At 44.2% G+C, this 21,646-nt stretch overlaps 1 protein-coding gene across 1 annotated transcript in view; it reads left to right on the top strand.

Annotated features, from left to right (window-relative positions):
- Positions 1–617: 617 nt before the first annotated feature.
- Positions 618–21,646, top strand: part of LOC147429439 (uncharacterized) — a 47,049-nt gene continuing 26,020 nt past the window's right edge. Inside the window, exons 1-7 of the mRNA XM_086495687.1 lie at positions 618–733; positions 808–903; positions 980–1,096; positions 1,856–1,939; positions 2,521–2,684; positions 18,277–18,544; positions 18,697–18,811. Of these exons, the coding sequence (XP_086351813.1) occupies positions 707–733; positions 808–903; positions 980–1,096; positions 1,856–1,939; positions 2,521–2,684; positions 18,277–18,544; positions 18,697–18,811 (871 nt within the window). The 5' untranslated portion in view covers positions 618–706. The remainder of the gene's footprint in view (positions 734–807; positions 904–979; positions 1,097–1,855; positions 1,940–2,520; positions 2,685–18,276; positions 18,545–18,696; positions 18,812–21,646) is intronic.

The following is a 21,646-nucleotide window of genomic DNA, read 5'->3' as shown; positions in this document are numbered from 1 at the left end:
GGCAGGAGAGTGCACGTGCAGGGCCATCACAAGAGGAGGGTGCGCGTAGGTTGGGCCCCTTTTGCATGGGAATATGGTCGATGGTTCAACTAGAAAATAAAAGGCAAGGTGGGCAATCTCGTAGGGGAAAATGGGCAGGCATCGTAGGCAAAAGGAGGAGTGGATGCAATGCAACGCTTTACACACGAGAGTATAGCAAGAGGGCGTGAGAGTATAGCCAGAGAGCGCCAGAGCTACATAAGAAGGTAGGGCACAGCCCTGTGATTGTGAAGAGGGGGTTAGGAGCATGGTGATAAGGGAAGGTAGAACCCTGATGCCCCTGTGTGAGCATGATGATGCGCGTGGGAACCCATGCAGCCAAAGGCATGCACACTTGGGAAACAGAGCATAGGGGAATCTGAAAAAATTCTTACCTATAAAACGAAAGTAGAGCCGTCAAGGCTCGAAAAAACATAGGTTCGTTTTATCCAAAGCCTCTTCAAAAATGAAAAATGGCCGGCTCAAGTTTGGGCAAGAAGGTTCTCAAGCCTGTTTAAATTATGGAATTTTTAATTATAATATGAAATTTTTTGTTTGATTATGTTTCACGAGCCGTATGTTTTTATGCCATTACAGTGTAAATATGCAATTCAAAACTTCTGAACGCGACGAGCTAACAGAACTCGCTTCTTGACAAGCTTTAAAAAAAGTTTGCTCGTTTGACGCCATGGCGTCTCGTACACTGCAACAGCAGGTAACGAGAGTTCGCTGCGGTGTCCCTGAGGAGTGTACCCTTCTTACATTAGATTTCCTTCATTTCGCGCACAGGTGCGAGCGAGAGAGATGGATTATGAAAGGCAGCAGGCGCAGAAGCTTAAAGAAAAGAAAGAGAAGAAGAGGCAGAAGCTTGTTGATCGTCTCAATGTAATAGGCTTTGTGAAGCTACATGCCAATCGGTATTGTGCAATCCATTGTTGACGCCAAACATATCGATGTGCAGGAGCTATGGCGAGAGGAGCAAGAAGCAAGAATTGAAGCACTTGCAGAGGAATGCGCTATAGCGTTGCGATGTATAGGCCAGAGTCATGCAGCTGCGGCCCTTTTCGTGCAGAAACAGGTAGACCTTATTTGCCATTTTTTGTTTGGAGAGTGCTTTATGTTTAGTCAATTTCTCGAGTACATGGCAGGACAGCAGGATTTTTGTATGGTTAACTTGATTTTCTCCAGCAGAGGGATATCAATGTGGTCCCAAAGTAGATAATCGTTGCTTTGCCCAAGTATCAAGGGTACATCTGAGCTGAAGTTTGCATGTTGAGAAACTGGAATAACTGGTAAGGAGCATCCATGAATCATGTTATTATGATTGTGGCCAATACCTTTGGCCACAGACAGACGCCTCATTACTATATAGGCTCATAACACCATGCGCGTTATGTAAATCATTTTTACTTTGGAAATATCAAGGCTATGTAAGTGTAGGCTATCATTATAAACAACATCAATTAAAGTGAACCAGCCTCAGATTTAGTGAACCTCTTTGATGTAGTCATTACTCTGCCTCATCTCAACAGTACTTGCTGGATCAGCATGCCCATGGCTTGCTCCATCATGGCGTTATTGGTTCCATTCTGTGTTGTTGTCTTATGTATCTGCATTCTTTCTTTCTCTTTTCATCTTTATCTCTGCATGATATGTCATGAGATGGTTTTGGTCTTTTCTTCTACAAAGCTTTTTTGCTTAGTTTTGTGATTCTCTTTTATTCGAATGAAATGATGCTTTCAACTTGTCCAGATTGTTTCAGATTAACAAGGGCTAGTACTCTCTCGGGTTTCCTAATGAAAGAGGATTAATTACATTGCCTCTATGTATTTTGTAGGAAGCATTGAAAATGGATCGACATAGACAAGCGGTGCTCAATCAACATAGAGAGTCCTCAAGATTCAAGACCGCTTTGCAAAAGGTAAGTGGTTTTATGTTTATTCAGGCTTGGAAACTCGTGGAAGTATTAGGGCATTATTTAAGAGATTGTGACCGTTTTTTGATAGAGGATTTTTGGTTGTTAGAGATCCTTTTTGAACTTAGGGCTGCTAAGAGGTCTTACTGTGCCTTCTCTCCTTCAAGGTTATTGAGTCTCAAGCCTCACGATCAAGTCCTCTCTCCCTGAGGCATTGAACATCGAGACATTGCATCAAAGCAGTCCATTTCTCCCTGTTATTGGTCGTATATGCTATTCTTTCTTTTAAAGGGACTCCAGAACATGGAACTTTGAAAGGTGTATAATTAGTCAGTACATACGAAGGTCAAAACGTTCCATGAGAATTTGTTATTTGCAAATCAAGTTGTGAGGAGCTTTTTTTGATTGTTACACACACTGCTTGTAATGGTTTGCTGACGGCAAATGTGGGTGTTTTTTTTTCTTGTTTATACATTTGCATGAAAGTTATCATTATTAATGTCAAATGTTGATTTGTTCAATAAATCTTAAGGATTTTAGGTGTCAAGTGATTTTGTATTTACTTCTAGTTTCCTCATGTTTGCAAGGAGCGTGTGAGGAGAAAGCTCGAATCAGACCCGCTTATGGTTGCCAAAAGAAGGAAAAATGTGAAAGACTCTGCTGCACAATGGGAGAGGAGTCTAGGAAGATATTTGTCACACAAAGCAAAATTCAGACTCTTATCAAGAGGATTTTCCGGTGGTGTGCCAGGGTAAAGGCTTTGACCTTTTTGGTGAATGTGAGTGCATGTGTGTATGCAGATGTAGGCTGTGCTGTCAAATAAAATGAATAAGATCAACTATTTGAATAACATGTCAAGTCATTTTCATGATTCTGTCTAAACTTCAATGATAGTTATGAACACTTCTTGATACAACAATAGTAAATTTCAAAGCTACGTTGAGCCTTGTGCATGATTCATCTGCAACCAACCTTTTATTGATCAATTAGCTCATATACTCTTTGGTAGTTTGTGGTGGAGGGTGGAAGACTGTAATAAGTTGTCGAGCATTCAACACCCATTTTTTCGTGCAGGAGCAAGCTAGTCAATAGTGGATGTGCCAACCCCTTCTCTAAGCTAAATTGAGCCTTGTAAGAGATGTATCTCCAACCGGCCTTATAATCACCTAGCTCTTATACTCTTTGGTAGTCTATGCCCAAAAGGGAAAGGCTATAATAATGTCATAAAGTGGATGCTCTATGTTAAACATTTGTTATATACTAAGGAAAGGCATTCTTTACATGGTTTTGTCTCTTGGGCCAGTCTTTAAAGTTTAAACTTTAAAGAGCCTCCAATTGATAATAAGCTAGAATCAGAGGGGCTGCTTAAACACAGGGCTTGCTTGTTCTGGATAAGTAGGAGGATTTGCTTTCTTCACCGAAGTAGAGGTCTGCCTGTATGGAGTAGTGGTGCCCAATGCTCTGAAGGGTTACTGTTTGCGTTGGTGAGAGACACGTATCAATTTTGGAGGGAGGAGAGGAACGCAATTTACCTTCTAAGTTCCATGCTCCGACATCATCCAATGTGTATTGTCGAAGAATGAGGGAGGACAAGATGAAGTCCTTCACAAAGACATCAAGAAGTACAGAAATGTGTGTCGTGCAAGAAAAGCTTGAAAAAAATGGATTTAGAGAATCTATGCCTAAAGCAGTAAAACATATGAAATGTTCAGGGATGAAATGTATGCCAAGTTGCGAGGGGAGATGCAAGCCCAAGGAGGGGCTCAATTGGAGGCTGCTAAGATTCTAATGCATGCCTAGATGAGTAAGGAAATGCAATTAGTATTGAACAAACGCATAGCTGAGAAAAAAAAGGTAATTGAGGACTTTTGAAAGGAATTGGCAATATGTCAAGAGAAAATGGCTATGCATGGTGAAGGGCAAGGCACAATCGTGACGCTGACAAAATTACAAAGTGAAATAAAGTATTTGAAGTCACACGTGGAGAAAGAGAGAAAAAGTTTTGCCAAGGTTGCCAAACAAATTAAGGAAGAGGTTGAGGAGAATGCAAAATGGATTGAAGTTGTGAAGCCATATTAGTGTGTTCTAGATAATGCATGAATGCTACCTTTATAGTGGAAGCTATGAAACGTGTCACAAACTGTTGACGTGTCAAACCACTAAAGACCTGAGCCGACTTGCAAATCCCGATCGAGGGGCCTAAACCCTAGAAGAATTAGAAGGATCAGAAGCTCTCATCAACTTATAGATCCTCGGCGAGTGGGGCAAAATCATTAAAGTTTTACCAACTTATGGGACCGCATCCGACAAGGACCCAAGTACTCACAATTCTTGCGTAAATTATTGATGATGTGGCACCTGTACGGACACCCGCGATTTGTGTTGATGATGTGGTAGACTACGGACTTATGCAATCCGGCGCTGCAGCATGCTGACGTGGCAGGTGTACGGATTTTCGTAATTTGCATTGGCAGCTTTTCAACGCCAGCTTTTGGACCAGAAGCTTTTGAGTTTGAATGCTTTTTCATGTAAATTGCTTTTAGAGGCCAAAGGCCTTTAAACAAGACCCATGGGCTCTCACTCTGACAGTTTGCCCACGATGTAGAGCAGAGCCATGGGAGTTGTACCTTGTTGAAGCAATATAAAAAAATACCGAAAGGGACGCCAAGTTTTGGGGCCAATCCTCTCTTGGGGTGAAACTTCACCACTCTGCGTCTCGTGTGTCGTGCATCTCTTTCAAGTTCAATGTTATTTGAAGTGCTTAAATTTGTTAGTGTGTTCTTTTCTGTTGGCACGTAGTGCCTCCTGTTACAGTGGTATTAGAGCTCTAGTCGTGTGCTTTTTTGAAGCATACAGGTACTATCAAAGAGTAGACAAAGCAAGATGGTGCTTCCAAATTTTACAAAGAATTTTCGTGTTCCTGCCCCGACTTACTAGCCACTCCCAGTCTTAGTCCATCGCGCATCGGGTGCGCTCCCGTCTTCATCGTTTTGACTTACGGGGCATAAGCCATAAAGAACCCAAGACCACTTGTAAGAGAAGCAGGAGATAAAGGAGGAGTTCGTCTTGACGAACCCTATGAATTAACGCAAACGGATCTTTCGAGCCAATGTTTTTCTCAGAAGCAATGCCATGAAGTGCTTGATGTCTATAGCTATCAAGCCGCACACTCCAAGGACTTGGCAAGCTTTCAAGAAAATTTTTGCTCGAAGTTACATGCCTTCAGACATCTTCCTTCAGAGTGCAACTTCTGGTAGAGTGGGGTATCCTGAAATGCTTGCCATGGAAACCCTAGCAGATTACAATGTGAAATTTCTCGACATCTTTCAACAGGTGTCTCTTCCCGAGCTAATAACCTTGGAGGTCCAGTGTGATTGCTACGTCTTGGGACTACCATCATCGCTACAGGAACACTGGCTGACTAAGCTAGGTTCTACCATTCAATAGCTTCTGGACCATGTGGTCGGCTAAAAACTTTTTGGAAGAAGCCTAACCCTAATTTTTGGTGCACGTTCAGGATGGCAAGCCAATCGTTCTCAAAGTTCGGCTGTAAGAACAAAAACCTGAATGAATTTTCTAGTTGTTTTGTAGTTGGATACTTTTGAACGCTATTTGAGAAAGCACTGTATGCAGTTTGTTTGAAATTGATGATATCTGTTTTAAACATGTCCTGGTGCCGATTTGAATCGTTTAACTCTGGTTTTAATACAGGTTTCAATTCTTGGTGATTTCTCCTTGGTAGAGTAAATCACTCGGGTGGAGCAGTGAGAAATGTTGTTTTGATATTCTCTGAACCTCGGAACGATGAAAACGAGATGTCTAGGTAGCGTCTCGCTGTATGCTTGAACACCTTCGAAAACGACACAGACTGGATGTTTTGTATGTTGGAAAATTTTTGAACGACGCAGACGGGATGTTTGGGGAGTGTTTGGTTGTATGCTTGAAACCTCCAAGTGATGTAGGCTATGGCCTAAGGAGCATTTGGTTGTACCAGTCCTTTGAGCTCATGGCCCGGACCTTTTTAGGTCATGTGGGGGAAGTGATGAGGTAGTCGTTGAGTAGTTTCATACTGTAGATTGTTTGTGTCACAAACTGCAGACGTGTCAAAGCCCTGAAGAAGGGAGTCAGCTTGCAGATGTCGGTCGAGGGGCCTAAACCCTAAGAAGAACAAGTAACAGAAGAAGAAGTCCTACCAACTTATGGGGACCTCGTCCAATGGGGTCCCAGTGACATAAAGGAATTAAAATAAAGTAGGACCCACGCAAAAGTTGATGACGTGGCAGCTGTACGGAGATTTTCGAAAATTGCACTGACATGATGACGTGGCAGGCTGTACGGAGATTTCCGAAAATCATGTTGGCTGATGACGTGGCAGAACTGTATGGATTTCCGCTTTTCACGTTGGCGGTGCTGACGTGGCAGGACTGTACGGATTTCCATAAATTGTGCTAGCAACTTTTTGGCTTTGCTTTTGGACCAGATGCTTTTGAGTTTGAAGGCTTTTCACTGTAATTGCTTTTTAGACCAAGGGCCTTTAAATATGAGGTTAGGGCTCATTCTCTGGCATGCTTCCTGGAGAAGGTGCAGAGTTTGGAGTACCGGCTTGTACTGGGTTGATGCAATATAAAGAAATACCGAAAGGGGCGCCAAGGTTTGGGGCCAATACTCTCTGGGGTAGAATTCCGCCACTCCGTGTCGTGTGTCGTCTCTCTCTCTCTCTCTCTCTCTCAGTTTAGTTGTTATTGAAGTGCTAAAAGTCTGCTCAGTTTGTTCTTTTCTATTGGCACGTGGTGCCCGTCTTGTGACAATGGTATGAGAGCATGAGGCGGGTGCTTTTTTGAAAGCATACCGGTCCTACCAAGGAACAGATAGAGCCACTCCCACCCTTACTTCATCGCGCATTGGGCGCACTCCCGTCTTCACTGCTCATGTCTTACAGGGCATAAGCCAAAAATATTACTTGCAAGAGAAGGATCCAAGATTTGTTTCGAGTCACTGTTTTAACTTTTTCTCAAAAGCTGTACCATGCAGATGTTGATGTCTATAGCTACCAAGCCGCACACTTCCAAGGACTTGGCAAGCTTTCAAGAAAATTTTTGCCCGATATGGTTTTTGACATCTTCCTTTGGAGTGCAACTTCTGGCAGAGTGGGGTATCCTGAAATGCTTGCCATGGAAACCCTAGCAGATTATAACTTGAAATTCCTCGACATCCCTCAACAGGTGTCTCTTGTTGATAACCTCGGGTCTAGTGTGATTGCTATGACTTGGGACTACCATCGTCGGCCAGAGGAACATTGTCTATCCAATTGCTGATGGACCATGTTGTGCTCGGCTACGACCTTATGGAAGGAATCTTACCCTAATTTTTGGTGTAGGTTTCAGGATGGAAAGTCGGTCGACTTTTCGAGCTCGTCAAGTGTCGAGATTGCTTTTTAAGTTTGACTTCTTTTTGAGAACTTATTTTTGGTAATCTTGTTTGGAATTTGTTTGAAATGGATGGTATCTGTTTTGAAGTTGTTTTGGTGCCGAATTGAAATGTTTGACTCTGGTTTTAATACTGGTTTCAATGATTGGTGATTTTACTCCCGGGTGGAGTAGTGAGAATTTCTGATTGAAAAGTGTTGTTTTTGACTCCTGGCCCGGACCTGGATGGTTATGCGGGAGGAGTATTAAGAAGTCTGAGCAGTGGCTACTCTCAGCACCTCCAAACGACGCAGGCTGTGGTCTGGGGGCGTTTGGTTGTAAAAGGCCTCTATATCTCCCGGACCAGACCTTTTTAGGTTATGTGGGAGAAGTGATGAGGGAGTCGTTGAATATCTCCCGGCCCAGACCTTGTAAGGTTATGCGGGAGGAGTGTTCATCGGCGGCTTTATGTTTCTATGTCTTGTAACATGCATATGTGAGCATTTGTGTTGCATTGTGATGCGCCATCCACTGAGTATTCCTAATTGGATGAGATTGCTTGGGTATGTAATTTTAGTGCGTCAAGACACCCGTGGAAGATCATTACGGTCTGGGTGTGATGGCTAATTTTACTACGCCGGAATATCAAGAGCTCCGATCTGGACGAAAGGAGAAGCTAACTCCTTGATCAAAAGAGCCAAAAAGAGAAGCTAACTCCTTAACAAAAAGAGCAAACTGATTGTCCCTCGGAAATTTTTGAGCTAACTTGAGTTGTTTTGCAGATATGCTGTAATTGCGGACGATTACTCTCTCTCAAGCAGGGGAGATGTCACAAACTGCTGACGTGTCAACGCCCTGAAGAAGGGAGTCAACTTGTAGATGTCGGCCGAGGGGCATAAACAACAAGTAACAGAAGAAGAAGTCCTACCAACTTATGGGGACCCCATCCGATGGGGCCCCAGTGACATAAAGGAATTAAAATAAAGCAGGACCCACGCAAAAGCTGATGACGTGGCAGCTGTACGGAGATTTTCAAAAATTGCGCTGACATGATGATGTGGCAGGCTGTACGGAGATTTCCGAAAATCACGTTGGCTGATGACTTGGCAAAACTGTACAGATTTCCGCTTTTCACGCTGGCGGTGTTGACGTGGCAGGACTGTACGGATTTTCGTAAATTGCGCTGGCAACTTTTTGGCTTTGCTTTTGGACCAGATGCTTTTGAGTTTGAAGGCTTTTCACTGTAATTTCTTTTTAGGCCAAGGGCCTTTAAATATGAGGTTAGGGCTCATTCTTTGGCATGCTTCTTGGAGAAGGTGCAGAGTCTAGAGTACCGGCTTGTACTGGGTTGATGCAATATAAAGTAAAACCGAAAGGGGCGCCAAGGTTTGGGGCCAATACTCTCTGGGGTAGAATTCCGCCACTCCGTGTCGCGTGTCGTCTCTCTCTCTCAGTTCAGTTGTTATTGAAGTGCTAAAAGTCTGCTCAGTCTGTTCTTTTCTATTGGCACGTGGTGCCCGTCTTGTGACAGTTTGTCTCGGGGGAGTGCTTATTGACACTATTTGTTGTGTCTTGCAACATGCATATGTGAGCATTTGTGTTGCATTGTGATGTGCCAACCACCGAATATTCCTAATTGGATGAGATTGCCTGGGTGTGTAGTTTTAGTGCATCAAGACACCCGTTCAAGGTTAGCGCGGTGTGGGTGTGATGGCTAATTTTACCGCGTCGGAATATCAAGAGCTCTGATATGGAATGAGACACCCGTTACATATCAACACGGTTTGGGTATGATACTGAATGACCCTCGGAATGTCCCTCAGAATGACCCTCGGAAATTTTTGAGCTAACTTGGGTTGTTTTGCAGATATACGGTAGTTGCGGACGATTACTCTTCTTACAAAAGGGGGGGATGTCGACTTAAGCCGACTTGCAGATCCCGGCCGAGGGGCCTAAATCCTAGAAAAATTAGAAGCAGTAGAAGTTCTCACCAACTTACAGATCCTTGACAAGTCGGGCAAAATCATCAAAGTTTTACCAACTTATGGGACTCCGTCCGATGGGGGCCCAAGTCACTAGAGAACACACACACACACACACACACACACACACACACACACACACACAATTGTTGCGTAAATTACTGATGACGTGGCAGCTGTACGGACGCCTGTGATTTGCGTGGATGATGTGGCTGATTGTACGGACTTCTGCAATTCGCGTTGCAACATGCTGACGTGGCAAGTGTACAAATTTCAGTAATTTGCGTTAGCAGTTATTCCGTGCCAGCTTTTGGACCAAAAGCTTTTGAGTTTGAATGCTTTTTCATGTAAATTTCTTTTAGAGGCCAAGGGCCTTCAAATAAGACCCATGGGCTCTCACTCTGGCAGTCTATCGGCAAGAGATGCATAGTAGAGCCATGGGAGTTGTACCTTGTTGAAGCAATATAAAGAAATACCGAAAGGGGATGATGTGGCCGATTGTACGGACTTCTGCAATTCGCGTTGCAACATGCTGACGTGGCAGGTGTACAAATTTCCATAATTTGCGTTAGCCGCTTTTCCGCGCCAGCTTTTGAACCAGAAGCTTTTGAGTTTGAATGCTTTTTCATGTAAATTTCTTTTAGAGGCCAAGGGCCTTTAAATAAGACCCATGGGCTCTCACTCGTGCAGTCTACCCACGGGAGATGCATAGCAGAGCCATGGATGTACCTTGTTGAAGCAATATAAAGAAATACCGAAAGGGGTGCCAAGGTTTGGGGCCTGTACGAGGGTTTTAAAATCAAGGCACATGCTTTGGTCCATGGAGAAAGACAGTAGCGCCTTATCCGATTTCCAAGAGGAGCGCTCTTAAGGGGGATCTGCACAAGTAGCGCATAGGAATGAAAATACACCAAAAGTGTACGAGGCACGACAAGGAAATAGGGGAGAGAGAGTTTGGGGGGGGGGAGGGGGAGGAAGAAAGAAAGAATATATTAATATTTGAGGGAGGTCCAAATTTTCCTATGAGACAAATCAATGTACAATGATGGGGTATCTTTAGGTATCCAAAAAGCCAATAAGAACAAAATGAAATCCTAAACTACTATCTTGTCAAAGTCGACGATGTGCAAGCTAGAGCAATGGGGAGAATACGAGAGAGAGAGAGAGAGAGAGAGAGAGAGAGAGAGAGAGAGAGAGAGAATGTTGAACCAACCAATTGGGCAATGAATTACTGATTATACACTGGGGGCAAGGTGGTGCTTATATACTAGCCTGGGGGCCCTTAGGTACCCCCCTTGGTAAATTGCCCTACCCAAGACTTTGACAAATAAGTAAAATAAATACCTAAAGCCAAATTAAAAACTGGGATCACATTCGTCTATTCACCTGAGATGCTATAACTTTAACATAGCCGTGGTGACTAGGAGCATCTGCTAGTTTGCTAGTATGTCTACTACGGGATACACCTCGGTTATGCTACCACCAACTTTTTACCGTAGAAGAATGCCATCTTGAGCATCGATTGCTTCTTAGAAAATTGAATTGTAGATAACACAATGTCCAAGAATCCTTATTCGTGAACTGTGACGTTCAAACTTTCCTAGACAATGAAGAAACACATCCTTTCCATAATCCGGCCAACATCAACGGTGCGCTCATCCGTAGTGTTTTTATACATCGCAGTGGTTCCTTGCTAGATGCATGTGCCTTGAACTTTGACCCACAGGTTTAAACACTGATAACTTGAACACCAACACATGGGTCCAAATCATTTGTAGGGAGCTTCTTTTGCCCCTCTTTGCCGCTCACAAGCCTCTATCTGGTTGAAGCTAGTTGCAGCAACTGCTACCTGACTAGAAGTCTAGTGTCGTGGTCACTGTGGCCGCCACCACGTGTGCTATGCCGATCTCCTCTGTCAAATCTTTATCATCGTCATCTCTGTTTGCCTCTATCTGGTTGAAGTTAGTTGCAGCAACTGCTACCTGACTAGAAATCTAGTGTCGTGGTCTCTGTGGCCACCACCACGTGTGCTATGCCGATCTCCTCTGTCAAATCTTTATCATCGTCATCTCTGTCCTGCTTGCCTTTGACTTTGCCTTTGTCCTCTCGTGAGTGCTTTTGCCTTTGGCTGCGCATTAGTGAGCCACACAAAGCGTCTTCTCGCATTTATATCAACAACTCTTAGACCTCGAGGGTATAGAGGCAGCTAACTGAGCACTGGTCCGATTGTCCTCGTCAATGGACTTTGTCCTTTTGTGAGATTTGAATCGTGCCTTGGACGTTACAATTCCGAGGCAAATGGGTTGCCAGATCTCTTGAGAACTTAATACGTGCTGAGGCCGCTAACTGAGTACTAGCTAGCCCTGCCGTCCTTGTCAAGCTTGCCTTTGCCTCTGTCCTCTAGCGAACTCATGCATTTGCTTTTGTCTTCACAATCCCGAGCCAAACAAATTGATGGCTTCCTTGAGAACTTTGCCTTTGCATAGGTTGCTAATTGCGTGTTGGCCGATACACTTTCCATAGTTGATGGTTGATCCTTAGAAGCCGGATGGTTATACAAGAGTCCCCCTCTGTTTGTCAAAGCGAACTCCAACACATGCACCAGCACATGCACCTCGTCTGGGATGAATAAGAATCCACTAAGGCCGGAACTAAAACTTCCATCCTCGGATAGAAAGAAAAACTCAAAGAACATCCTCTACTTCTAGGAGGAACAGCCCAGCGTTTCTTCAAGTGCAGATCAGCCCAACGTTTTGCAGTTGCAGCAGCCTGTCGACAACAGACACAGCAGATCACTAGCGTTTTTTGCAGTAGACCCCAGATCAGCCCTAGCGTTTTTGGAGCAGCAGGCAACCTAGTGTTTTGCAGTTTCTCCGCGATAGGACCAGCAGGTTGACCAGCGTTTTCAGTTTTCAGCGCATCGTCGTCGCGTCGCCATCATCGCCGTCGTCATTGACATAGAGTCAGAATTCAGCAGATAAAGATTTGCAGATTTCATCCCTTAGCATTTTCAGATTTCAGCCCTTCTCGTCGTCGTCCTCATCCTCGTCGACATCGTCGGCAAGTCCATTGCATTGTAGAGATTTGTGCAATCAATAGTAGACCACTCTCGCCATAGAGAGTGGTGCCTTCGGAGGAGGGTTTGACAACATTCTGGTGTCGTATTCTCTTCTCTCTCTATCTCTCAGTCTCAACACCTTTATTCACAGTGTTTGCCACTTTGTTTGTGATCATTTGCACTCTCTCACTAAAGGAACGGAAGGCTTTCCCTTCCGTAAGAAAAAGGAACCTTGAGCACAATTCGGAGCACTCATCTTGAGCAAAGTTCAACATTCACTTCCGTTGCACCTTACATTGGTATCACAGCTTTGGCAATGTTCTATATCACTCAAGGAAAGAACCACAAGAACCACATAATTTTTTTTGCTTGTTGCGGTTGCACGTAACCCAAGTCCACTTGGGCGTGCCGATTCCTAATTGTGTTTTTGAAGAGTAACAGGAAACCCAAGAAAGAAGGGCTTGTCCAGCCTCCCCTTGTTTCTCTTTTCACTCATTGAGAGCGGACTGTGCACTTAGCGGCCGGCCAATCGACGTGAGGTGGAAAAAAGCAACCTTGGTGTGAGCGCAAGGCCGTCAAGGGGTGCGCCCGCGGGATAGAGAAGAGCTCGGGTAAGAGAAGATCCTTCTCTAACACAGATTGCAAGCGAAAGAAGAACCTCAAGAACCTCAAGACTCCAGAACCTCAAGACTCCTGAACCTCAAGAACCTCAAGACCCTCAAGACCCTCAAGAACCTTAAGAACCAAGAACCACAAGACCCGAAAGTTCCTCTTGAACTTAAGAACCAAAGATCTCAGTTTATGGAGCATCACCCGAAGCGGAATGGATAGTTTGCATGAAGGTGATGAGCATGAGGGTGGTGAAGAAGAATTTTCCCCACCCTGAGGTTTTTCCGACCCTCCTCCTTCCCCATCTACGCCAAGGATTGTACCAAATCCTATGGAGGCTTTGGTCAAGTCGATGATGGACATGATGTCACAACAAGAAGCGAATTGCGTTGCCTTGGAGTGCGAGCGCCAAGCACGCAAAGAAAGAAAGACAATCTTGGATCGCGAGCGTGAAGAAAGAAGAGCGGCCTTGGAGTAAGAACGTGACGCGTTGAGAGACCAACGCATGCAAGAGTTGGTCCGACAAGTACTCACCTTGAAGTGCGAGCCAGTCAAAGAAGTTGGTAGTTCTTCAAGTAGCACAAGCAAAGTTTTGGACTCCAACAACCCCGCCACAGAGAAGCTGACATTCAGTAAGTATGACAGTAAGATGGATGCTACTATTATTCATTCTTGGTTGCATCAATTTAATGCTTACTTTGCGACAACTAAGAAGACAGGAAATAGCAAGGTTTTGACGGTAGCTATGTACCTTGCCGGTGATGCCATTAATTGGTACCACGCATGGCAAGAGGCACAATTGGCCGCGCACCTAGAGGAAGCCGAGGAAGGCGTGCCCCTTTCCTTCAATTGGGCCGACTTCCAAGACAAGCTCAAGGCGCGGTTTATGCCCCCACAGTACCTAGCACGGTTGAAGGACGATTGGCGTAGTCTCGAGCAAAATGGTTTGCTAGTTATGTCTTTCTCTAACCGTGTTTTGCAGCTCGGCACCCAATTACGCAAATTGGATGAGCGCAAGGAGGCTTTCATTTTCGGGTTGGACGACTATATCGGGTTTGATGTCGAAGTCCTCGACCCCGTAGATCTCAACAAGGCGGTAGCGAGTGCTCTCACACAGGAGATGAAGCACAACAAGGGAAAGCCTAAGGAATACAAGACTTCTCAAAGTACCTCTCAGAATCCTCAGAACGGTAAGAACGGTAAGAATGGTAAGAACGGTAACTCTTCTAACCAATCTTCCTCTAGTCTCTCAGAAAAGAACAATCAAAATGGACCTAAGGGTAAAGCTAACACAATTGCTAAACCTAAGCTCACTCCAGATGAAAAGGCATAAAAAGGAATTTTAGGAGGATACATCACGTCGGAAGAACAAAGCATTTATTCTAAGGAAGGTGGTTGTTTTCATTGTCACATCAAGGGTCACATAAAAAGAACATGTCCTAAGCTTGAATCTAATGAATCTAAAGAACCCACAGAACCCACTTCCTCTGTCAATGCAATAAATGAGAACACGAGTGACCCGAGTTTCTCATGATCCTCCCATTGATGAATACATGATTTGATTAGTGACTCTCTTGTCGAAAGAGCCCGCTTGGAGGTCAGCAAGACATCTCCTTTCGAGGTGTCAGGCTTCTCTCCCGGTATGGACTCTCTCATCCTGCAAGAGTGCCTTGATGTTTTGTTCACTGTTCAACAAGTGTCCTTCCGCAGAAAATTTGTATCTCCTCTTTCAGGATGTGATATGCTTTTAGGCATTCGATGGTCTCGTGAGCATAATCCTCTCATTGATTGGGCGGAAAATACGTTCACTTTCAATGCCAAAAGTGACTCTCCCATTGTCATTCGTGGAGAGCAAGTTGTTCATTCTTCATCTCTCATTTCTAATGTGCAAGTGAAGATTGAAAAGAATCAGGAGAAGGAGACTCTCTCAGTCTTTTCTTCTTCAAAGCACGACACACATGATTTGCATGATAATGATAAGCATGATGTTTTGCATAGTCAAGATGTGATTATTCACGAGCATGATGATTTGCATGATCAAAATGTGATTATTCACGAGCATGATGATTTGCAGGAAGAAGCTGTGATTGTTCACAAGGATGATAGTTTAGTTGATACTTTGTCTAGTGAAGCTAACCTCATTGCAGATCCGATCGATCAAAAGAACCAATCTTGGCTCTCAAGTCGAGGTCCAAAGAACCCCCTAGAGGAAGTATTCTGTGTTCGAATGATTAGTCAGCACGCATTGTTCGAGTGCTTTATTCGTGATGCTTTTCTGTATTGTAGTCACCGTCCTTATGTTATACCTTTTCATAGGCATGACATATGGTACGATGATCACGATTCACTCATGAATGAGCACGGATGTATGCGGATTACTCATGAAAAGATGAAATGTTTGCACCTAAGAAATTCACATTCCATGTCTCTTCCTTGGCATGACACAATATCCGAAAGATCACAAGAAGGATTGAGCATCAAGCATCGGCATTTCCATTGTGATTTGCCAGAGTTGATAGATTTCGATCAGAAAGACAAGTTTCGATTCTATTGTTTGCGTGTGTTTGATGAACGGTTTGACACTCCGTCACTTTGTTCATTTGCATTGCATGCACAGTCTTTAAAGAAGACTAGAATTTTTCTAGTCACTTTACATGGAATGGGTATGTTCATGTTTTTGTGTTGGAACTTGGAAGTGGTTTCAGGAATTTTCATCCTCGAAGATTCTTGAAGAAGGTAGACGCATGACTAAAGACGAAGTTGAAGCATTGAAGGAGCCACTTATGACTTTGTGTCACTTTCGGCGCGGCCCAAAGAAGCAAGCGTTGCAGACCTTTATGAAGTTCAAGTATCGCATGACCCACGAATCAGAGTGGGCCGGTGAAGAGTCCTTTCCAGGATTCCAGATGCTGTTGGCGATCTCCCTCGACGCCATACACTTTGGTACCCGTACCTCACTTTGAAAAGGAGGGGATGTCATGCACATCTAACCCTATGTCTACGTGAACAAGCTACTTCATGACAAGGGTTCAGTCCAGTTCAGTCAGTCTAGCCTAGGAAGTGTTCTGGCACTTTTGTGAGTCTGTTCGCAGGCTGTGCATGTCCAGACACTTAGAGTAGATGCATATCCTCTGGTTGCACCTAGCATGATCATCAGCATTACCATCAGATTCCATCAGGAGCATTTTTAAGTGCAGAAAACCTATTTTCCCTATTTTAGCCATTTTTCACTTATTATTTTTAAGTGACTTCTGTTGGGAAATTGGGTAGGGCAATTTGACTCAGCCAGTATATAAGAAACCCTAGCGCTAGCACTTTTTGGTAGAAGAGGCAGCAGAAACTTTGTGTTCAACAGTGCACCTTCTCGGTAAGACCCCTTGGGCATGATCACCTAGCGTTTTTAGCCAAGAACAGCCCAACATTTCTTCAAGTGCAGATCAGCCCAGCATTTTGCAGATGCAGCAGCCTGGCGACAGCAGACACAGCAGATCACTAGCGTTTTGTGCAGTAGACCCCAGATCAGCCCTAGCGTTTTTGAAGCAGCAGGCAACCTAGCGTTTTGCAGTTTCTCCGCGATAGGACCAGCAGATAGACCAGCGTTTTCAGTTTTCAGCGCATCGTCGTCGCGTCGCCATCATCTCTGTCGTCACCGACATAGAGTCATAATTCAACAGATAAAGATTTGCAGATTTCAGCCCTTAGCGTTTTCAAATTTCAGCCCGTCTTGTCGTCGTCCTCATCGTCGGCAAGTCCATTGCATTGTAGAGATTTGTGCAATCAATAGTAGACCGCTCTTGCCATAGAGAGTGGGGCCTTCGGAGGAGGGTTTGACAACATTCTGGCGTCGTATTCTCTCTCTCTCTCTCTCTCTCTCTCTCTCTCAATCTCAGTACCTTCATTCACAGTGTTTGCCACTTTGTTTGTGATCATTTGCACTCTCTCACTAAAGGAACGGAAGGCTCTCCCTTCCGTAAGAAAAAGGAACCTTGGGCACAGTTTGGAGCACTCATCTTGAGCAATGTTCAACATTCTCTTCCGTTGCACCTTACATGCTGCTTTTTGTTGGCAGATTTTGAGTTAGAAGCTTTTGAGTTTAACGCTTTTGGGGCTCTGCTTTTAGCATCCCTTGTAATGTTTATAAGTGACCCGAGGGTCTCACTTCTTAGGGCATCTGGACGCAGAGTCTGAGAGCGAGCACCCACGAAAGTCGTATTTGCTCAAAGATTAATATAAAAGAAATACCGAAAGGGGCGCCAGTCTTTGGGGCCAATCTCTCTTGGCATGGAACTAAGCCGGGCCGTGTCGACTCTTGAATTGTGAAGTGTTTTGAAGTGAATCTCTTTTGTGTCGCGACAAAATCTAGACTTGGATGTCCAAGTTGTTACAGTCCTCCTCCCACATGACTATGTGAATCTCTTCTGATACCTTTCTTGACTTCAAATCTGCAACACATGATGATAGATGAGTAAGGACACGGCTTAGTATGCCATAGTTCGAACTTTGTGCTCCATGCTTTACCATGTGACCAAAGTGTATCATTCTTGGGATTTTTGATATGTTAAAACATGCCTTAGAGAACAAGGAGAAAGGCGTACAAGTTTTTGAATCCAAATTTTTAGTTTACAAATGGGTCCCCTCATTGAAGAGCCTCATGACTTCCTTTTCAAAATTTTCTTCTAAAAAGACTTATTTTAGTTTGTAAATAGTCCTTTCATCTTAAGCCGATGACTTTCTTTCAACTTTTTCTTTCAAAATGCCAACATAAGTCTTCACCTCGTTTTTTTCATTTTTAAATTGTAAATGAAGAGTTTCTCTGTGCTCAGCAAGAGTTTCACTAGCAAGAAAATCCTTGTTGTACTTCTCTGCTTTGACCCAAGCTGGTTTTCTGGCTAGATTCATAGCTGTTAACTATTTTGCTGTACTACCATCAGCAAGAGTCAGCGTGGTGCTGCCTTCAGGAACTTGCTGCCCCTTCGTCACTGAAGCTTGCCAAGCTGCACCCCCACCATCTTTTTAATGAAAACATGACACAGCCTCTGCCACTGTTTTAACTTCTTTTATGCAGCAACAAGCATTGCCAGTATGCCAGCTGCCAGGCGATTGTGTGCAAGATTTATTGCCAGTCTATCTTTGACAACATTCATGACTGTCTGTTAGTTGTTGAGAGACCATGTTGATAGTTATAATAGACCAGCATATTATTTCTGCATGTGCTACGCAAGAGGTCTTTCACACTGAGAATGTTGTATCTATTGGATTTGTTTAAATATGTAATTAGTTATGATGCAGTGGTTGGCTTGCAGAACATAAGGAAGATTTGTCTCTTCTTCAGCCAAGTGACTACAAGCACACTTTTCTGCATTCTCGTTTGTTTATGAACACGGATGATGGAAATTGTTCTTCTAAAGATAAAGAAATGGATGCTTGGAAAGCTGCAGAGGTACAGAGGCAATTAGTGAATAGCTACAGGAATATGCAAATGCAAATAAGGAATGTGATGGATAAGCGCAAATTCCTGAGAGGCCAATTAGCTGGATCTCAGCTAATGATTGAGAAGGTAAATTCATATTTGAGTAATTATTCTTGGCCTTTCCCTCATTATTTAGATATATGAATGATACTGTTGGTGGAGCTCCTTGTTATGAGTTTTGCCAGCGTATCCGTATGTCACGGTCACATCTCATGCTGTCATTGAAACTGTTAATGCAGAAAGTACAGTTACTAGAGCATGAGAATCTTGCCTTTGAAAAAGTGGAGAAGGAAGTTAGGAAGAACATTTCACATCACCAGGATTCCGAGACAATGTCCAAAGCCCATCCACAATGTATGAAATAACAACCCTGTTTATTACTGATAATGCTGTGTGTCTGTTGAGCAAGAAACATATTGTGGTGCGCATCTGTGTAGGGGGGGGTGTGTGTGCACGTGTGGTGTGAAGCTAACCAGCTTGTTACCGACTGGCGAGTACAAAGAGTTGCCTTGCCTTTATAGGTGCCTTCCATGCTAGTGGAGGGCAAGCTATTCTGCTCCTCTCCTGTAACGTGAGGCCTCAATTACGGAGATAGCAGGTCTACTTTTCCTGAGGTTATCGTCCATTCCTTGATGTTCTCCACTGCATTAATCTTAGAGAAAAACTAGGTTAGAGCTTGCAAAGGTCTGTTTCACCCTCTCCTTTGACCCACATAGCTCATCTCTGCAGCATTAGCAAAGCGTGTCTGCATTCAATTGCTTGTAGTGTCTACATTCAATTGCTTGTAGTGTCTACATTGCTGCAGCACCCTCAGGTGTCTTCCTTGCACTGTTCTCAAGCTCTATCAGATGGTTATTCACACCTATCAGCACCACCAATTACTCTTACATACCCTTCAAGTTCTCCTTGCTGAGGCCTACAGACCTGAAGCCTAGCTGTCGCCAGAACCTTGTTTGCTTCAAGAACATCCACCACTTACTTTGTCCTTTGGCACCTCCAGTACCTGCGCTTCGGATAGATCTTTGAGGTCTTTTGGGATTGTTGCTATGACATCAAAATCCTCCTCTTCTTCTCTTCTATTGAACATGTAGATTCACCTTGTTTTCTTGACTTGCCTTCCTTGCTGATTCATTTGTGTTGCCAAAACTCACTGAGATGTGAGACAACCCTCAATGACTACCCACATTGGTCCTATGCTGGTATGTGCCTGTTTTGGGCATAGTCACAAGAAATGCTACGTGTGTTTTCTCACTTGGAGGCGTTTCGTTTCGTTCCTTTTTGTTGTGTTTCAAAAATGTTAAGATGAAACACATAGGTTTCAAGAGGTAATAGGAACCATAGTACCTAAATAGTAAAGAGTCTAGCAGTAGGATACATCTTAATCACATGATTATCAAACTTAGAAATTAGCATTTAGACACATTATGGTTATTTTCCTTTCTGGTTTGCCACTTGCAAGCTATGAAAATAAAAACATTGATTTGTAGGAGAATTGGGAAATTGAGAGAATGAGAATTAGAGAAATTGAGAGAATCGAGTGAAATTGGTAAAGGGAAAATTAGAATTAGGAATTAAATTATTAATGATTGGGAAAATAGGGAGGATTGGGAATTGCCAATTGGTAATGAGGAGAATAAGGTGTAAGGAATGATCCCTTAGGGACCATTCCAAAAAAACCTCGACTGCATGGTGACCGGTGTAGCTGGGAGTCATGCGGGAGGGGATTTCTTCGGAATGGTTTTGCACCTTCCCAGCTAGACCGCACACATTCCGACGTCTTCAAAAGGCCAAAGTGACCTATGAGACCAGAAAGTTACGATGTGGTGGATGTGATACAAAGTCAGAGTAACAAAAATAAGAATACTCCGGAATCCTAAGCTGCTAGATGTGAAATAAGCAGCTAGCTGGGTTGGCTAAATCACAGGAGATCCAAAATCGGTCGCTGCCGGATCCCATCAATCTCCTCCATGGACAGTAGTCTGACTGGGCGTCGTGCATGTCGGGCCAAAGTGATCCGAATCCTTTGATGCAGCCTCCGTCGATACTGTGTAGTCCTCCGTAGTCGTGGGCGTCTGGATCTCCCCAGCTCGGTCGCTCGGTCCATCAGTGTGTCTCTGGTGCGAGGCGAGTGTGGGCTCTGTTGTGGAAGTAGCTCCTCTGGGTGTCCAGTGTCTACTCTAAAAAATCTGTGATGTGTCTTTGAGACTAGCTGGCCTCTCCTCTCATCAGGATCTCTCTATGTCTGCGCAGCTCGAGCAAAAACAAACCCAAGCATCTCTGGTCCTCGTACCTCATGACTCTGGAGAGTGGTCCAAAGCCCTCTCTGAACAAGTAGTGGAAGTGGCCTCGTATCTCATAGTAGACTGGGCAATGGCATGTGTAGTGCAACTCTGTCTCAAGCTCTATGTGACACAGGGGGCATGTCCTTGCCTCTATCGGTACTCCGCTGTATCTCCCAGTCTCGACCCGTAGCTGGTGTGAAGATGTGCGTATCTGGCCAATAGCACATTGTATCCCATGAGACAAGTGGGTATCCATGTATTTGTGTCTCGTCACAAAACCGTCCTGCATAAGCTGGAGAAGATGCTCTCTGTAGAAGTCCATCTTCATGCCCAGCTCCTATGCTGGCTGTATCCATGTCCTCCTGGTGTCTAGCTGAGTCAGGTCCTGGCGGATGAGCCTGGTGATCTCGGACTGTGTAAGAGTCAGAGAGGGTGCATGTAGTGAGTACTGGAAGGGAGGCAATCTGTCTATGCTGAATCCATGCCCTGAAACCATGATGTCATCCCCCCATACGAGCATGCTGCATCTCCCTGTATGGCTAATTGTCAAGAGGACTCAAGTGCAAGGCGGGCATGTCCCTGGGAAGTTCCCACATGCAGTGTATAAGGGAGATTGATCTTGTGAGCGCCTCAACCACTAGTGGGGGGGCAGCTAGCTCTGCTTGGATAATGTCACGTGGTACTGAAGCTTTGGCTCTAATGAGCCGCGAGATCATATATACCAGAGGCTTCTCCATGTCCCCCCATCCATCAGTGCGACCTGACCTCCCGTGATGATCCAATGAAGGTCCCCATATCTCAACTCCATAGAGCAGTGCAGAGGCCACTAGAGTGTCATAGAGCCAGAGCTTTGTCCGAGGCTCCTAAAACTGAACCTCTGAACACATCCTCTCCAATCTACCCAATG

Source organism: Adiantum capillus-veneris, chromosome 22 (genome assembly GCF_014529385.1).
Source record: "Adiantum capillus-veneris isolate H3 chromosome 22, ASM1452938v2, whole genome shotgun sequence".
Taxonomy (NCBI): Eukaryota; Viridiplantae; Streptophyta; class Polypodiopsida; order Polypodiales; family Pteridaceae; genus Adiantum; species Adiantum capillus-veneris.
This window is presented reverse-complemented; position numbering and strand designations above follow the sequence as displayed.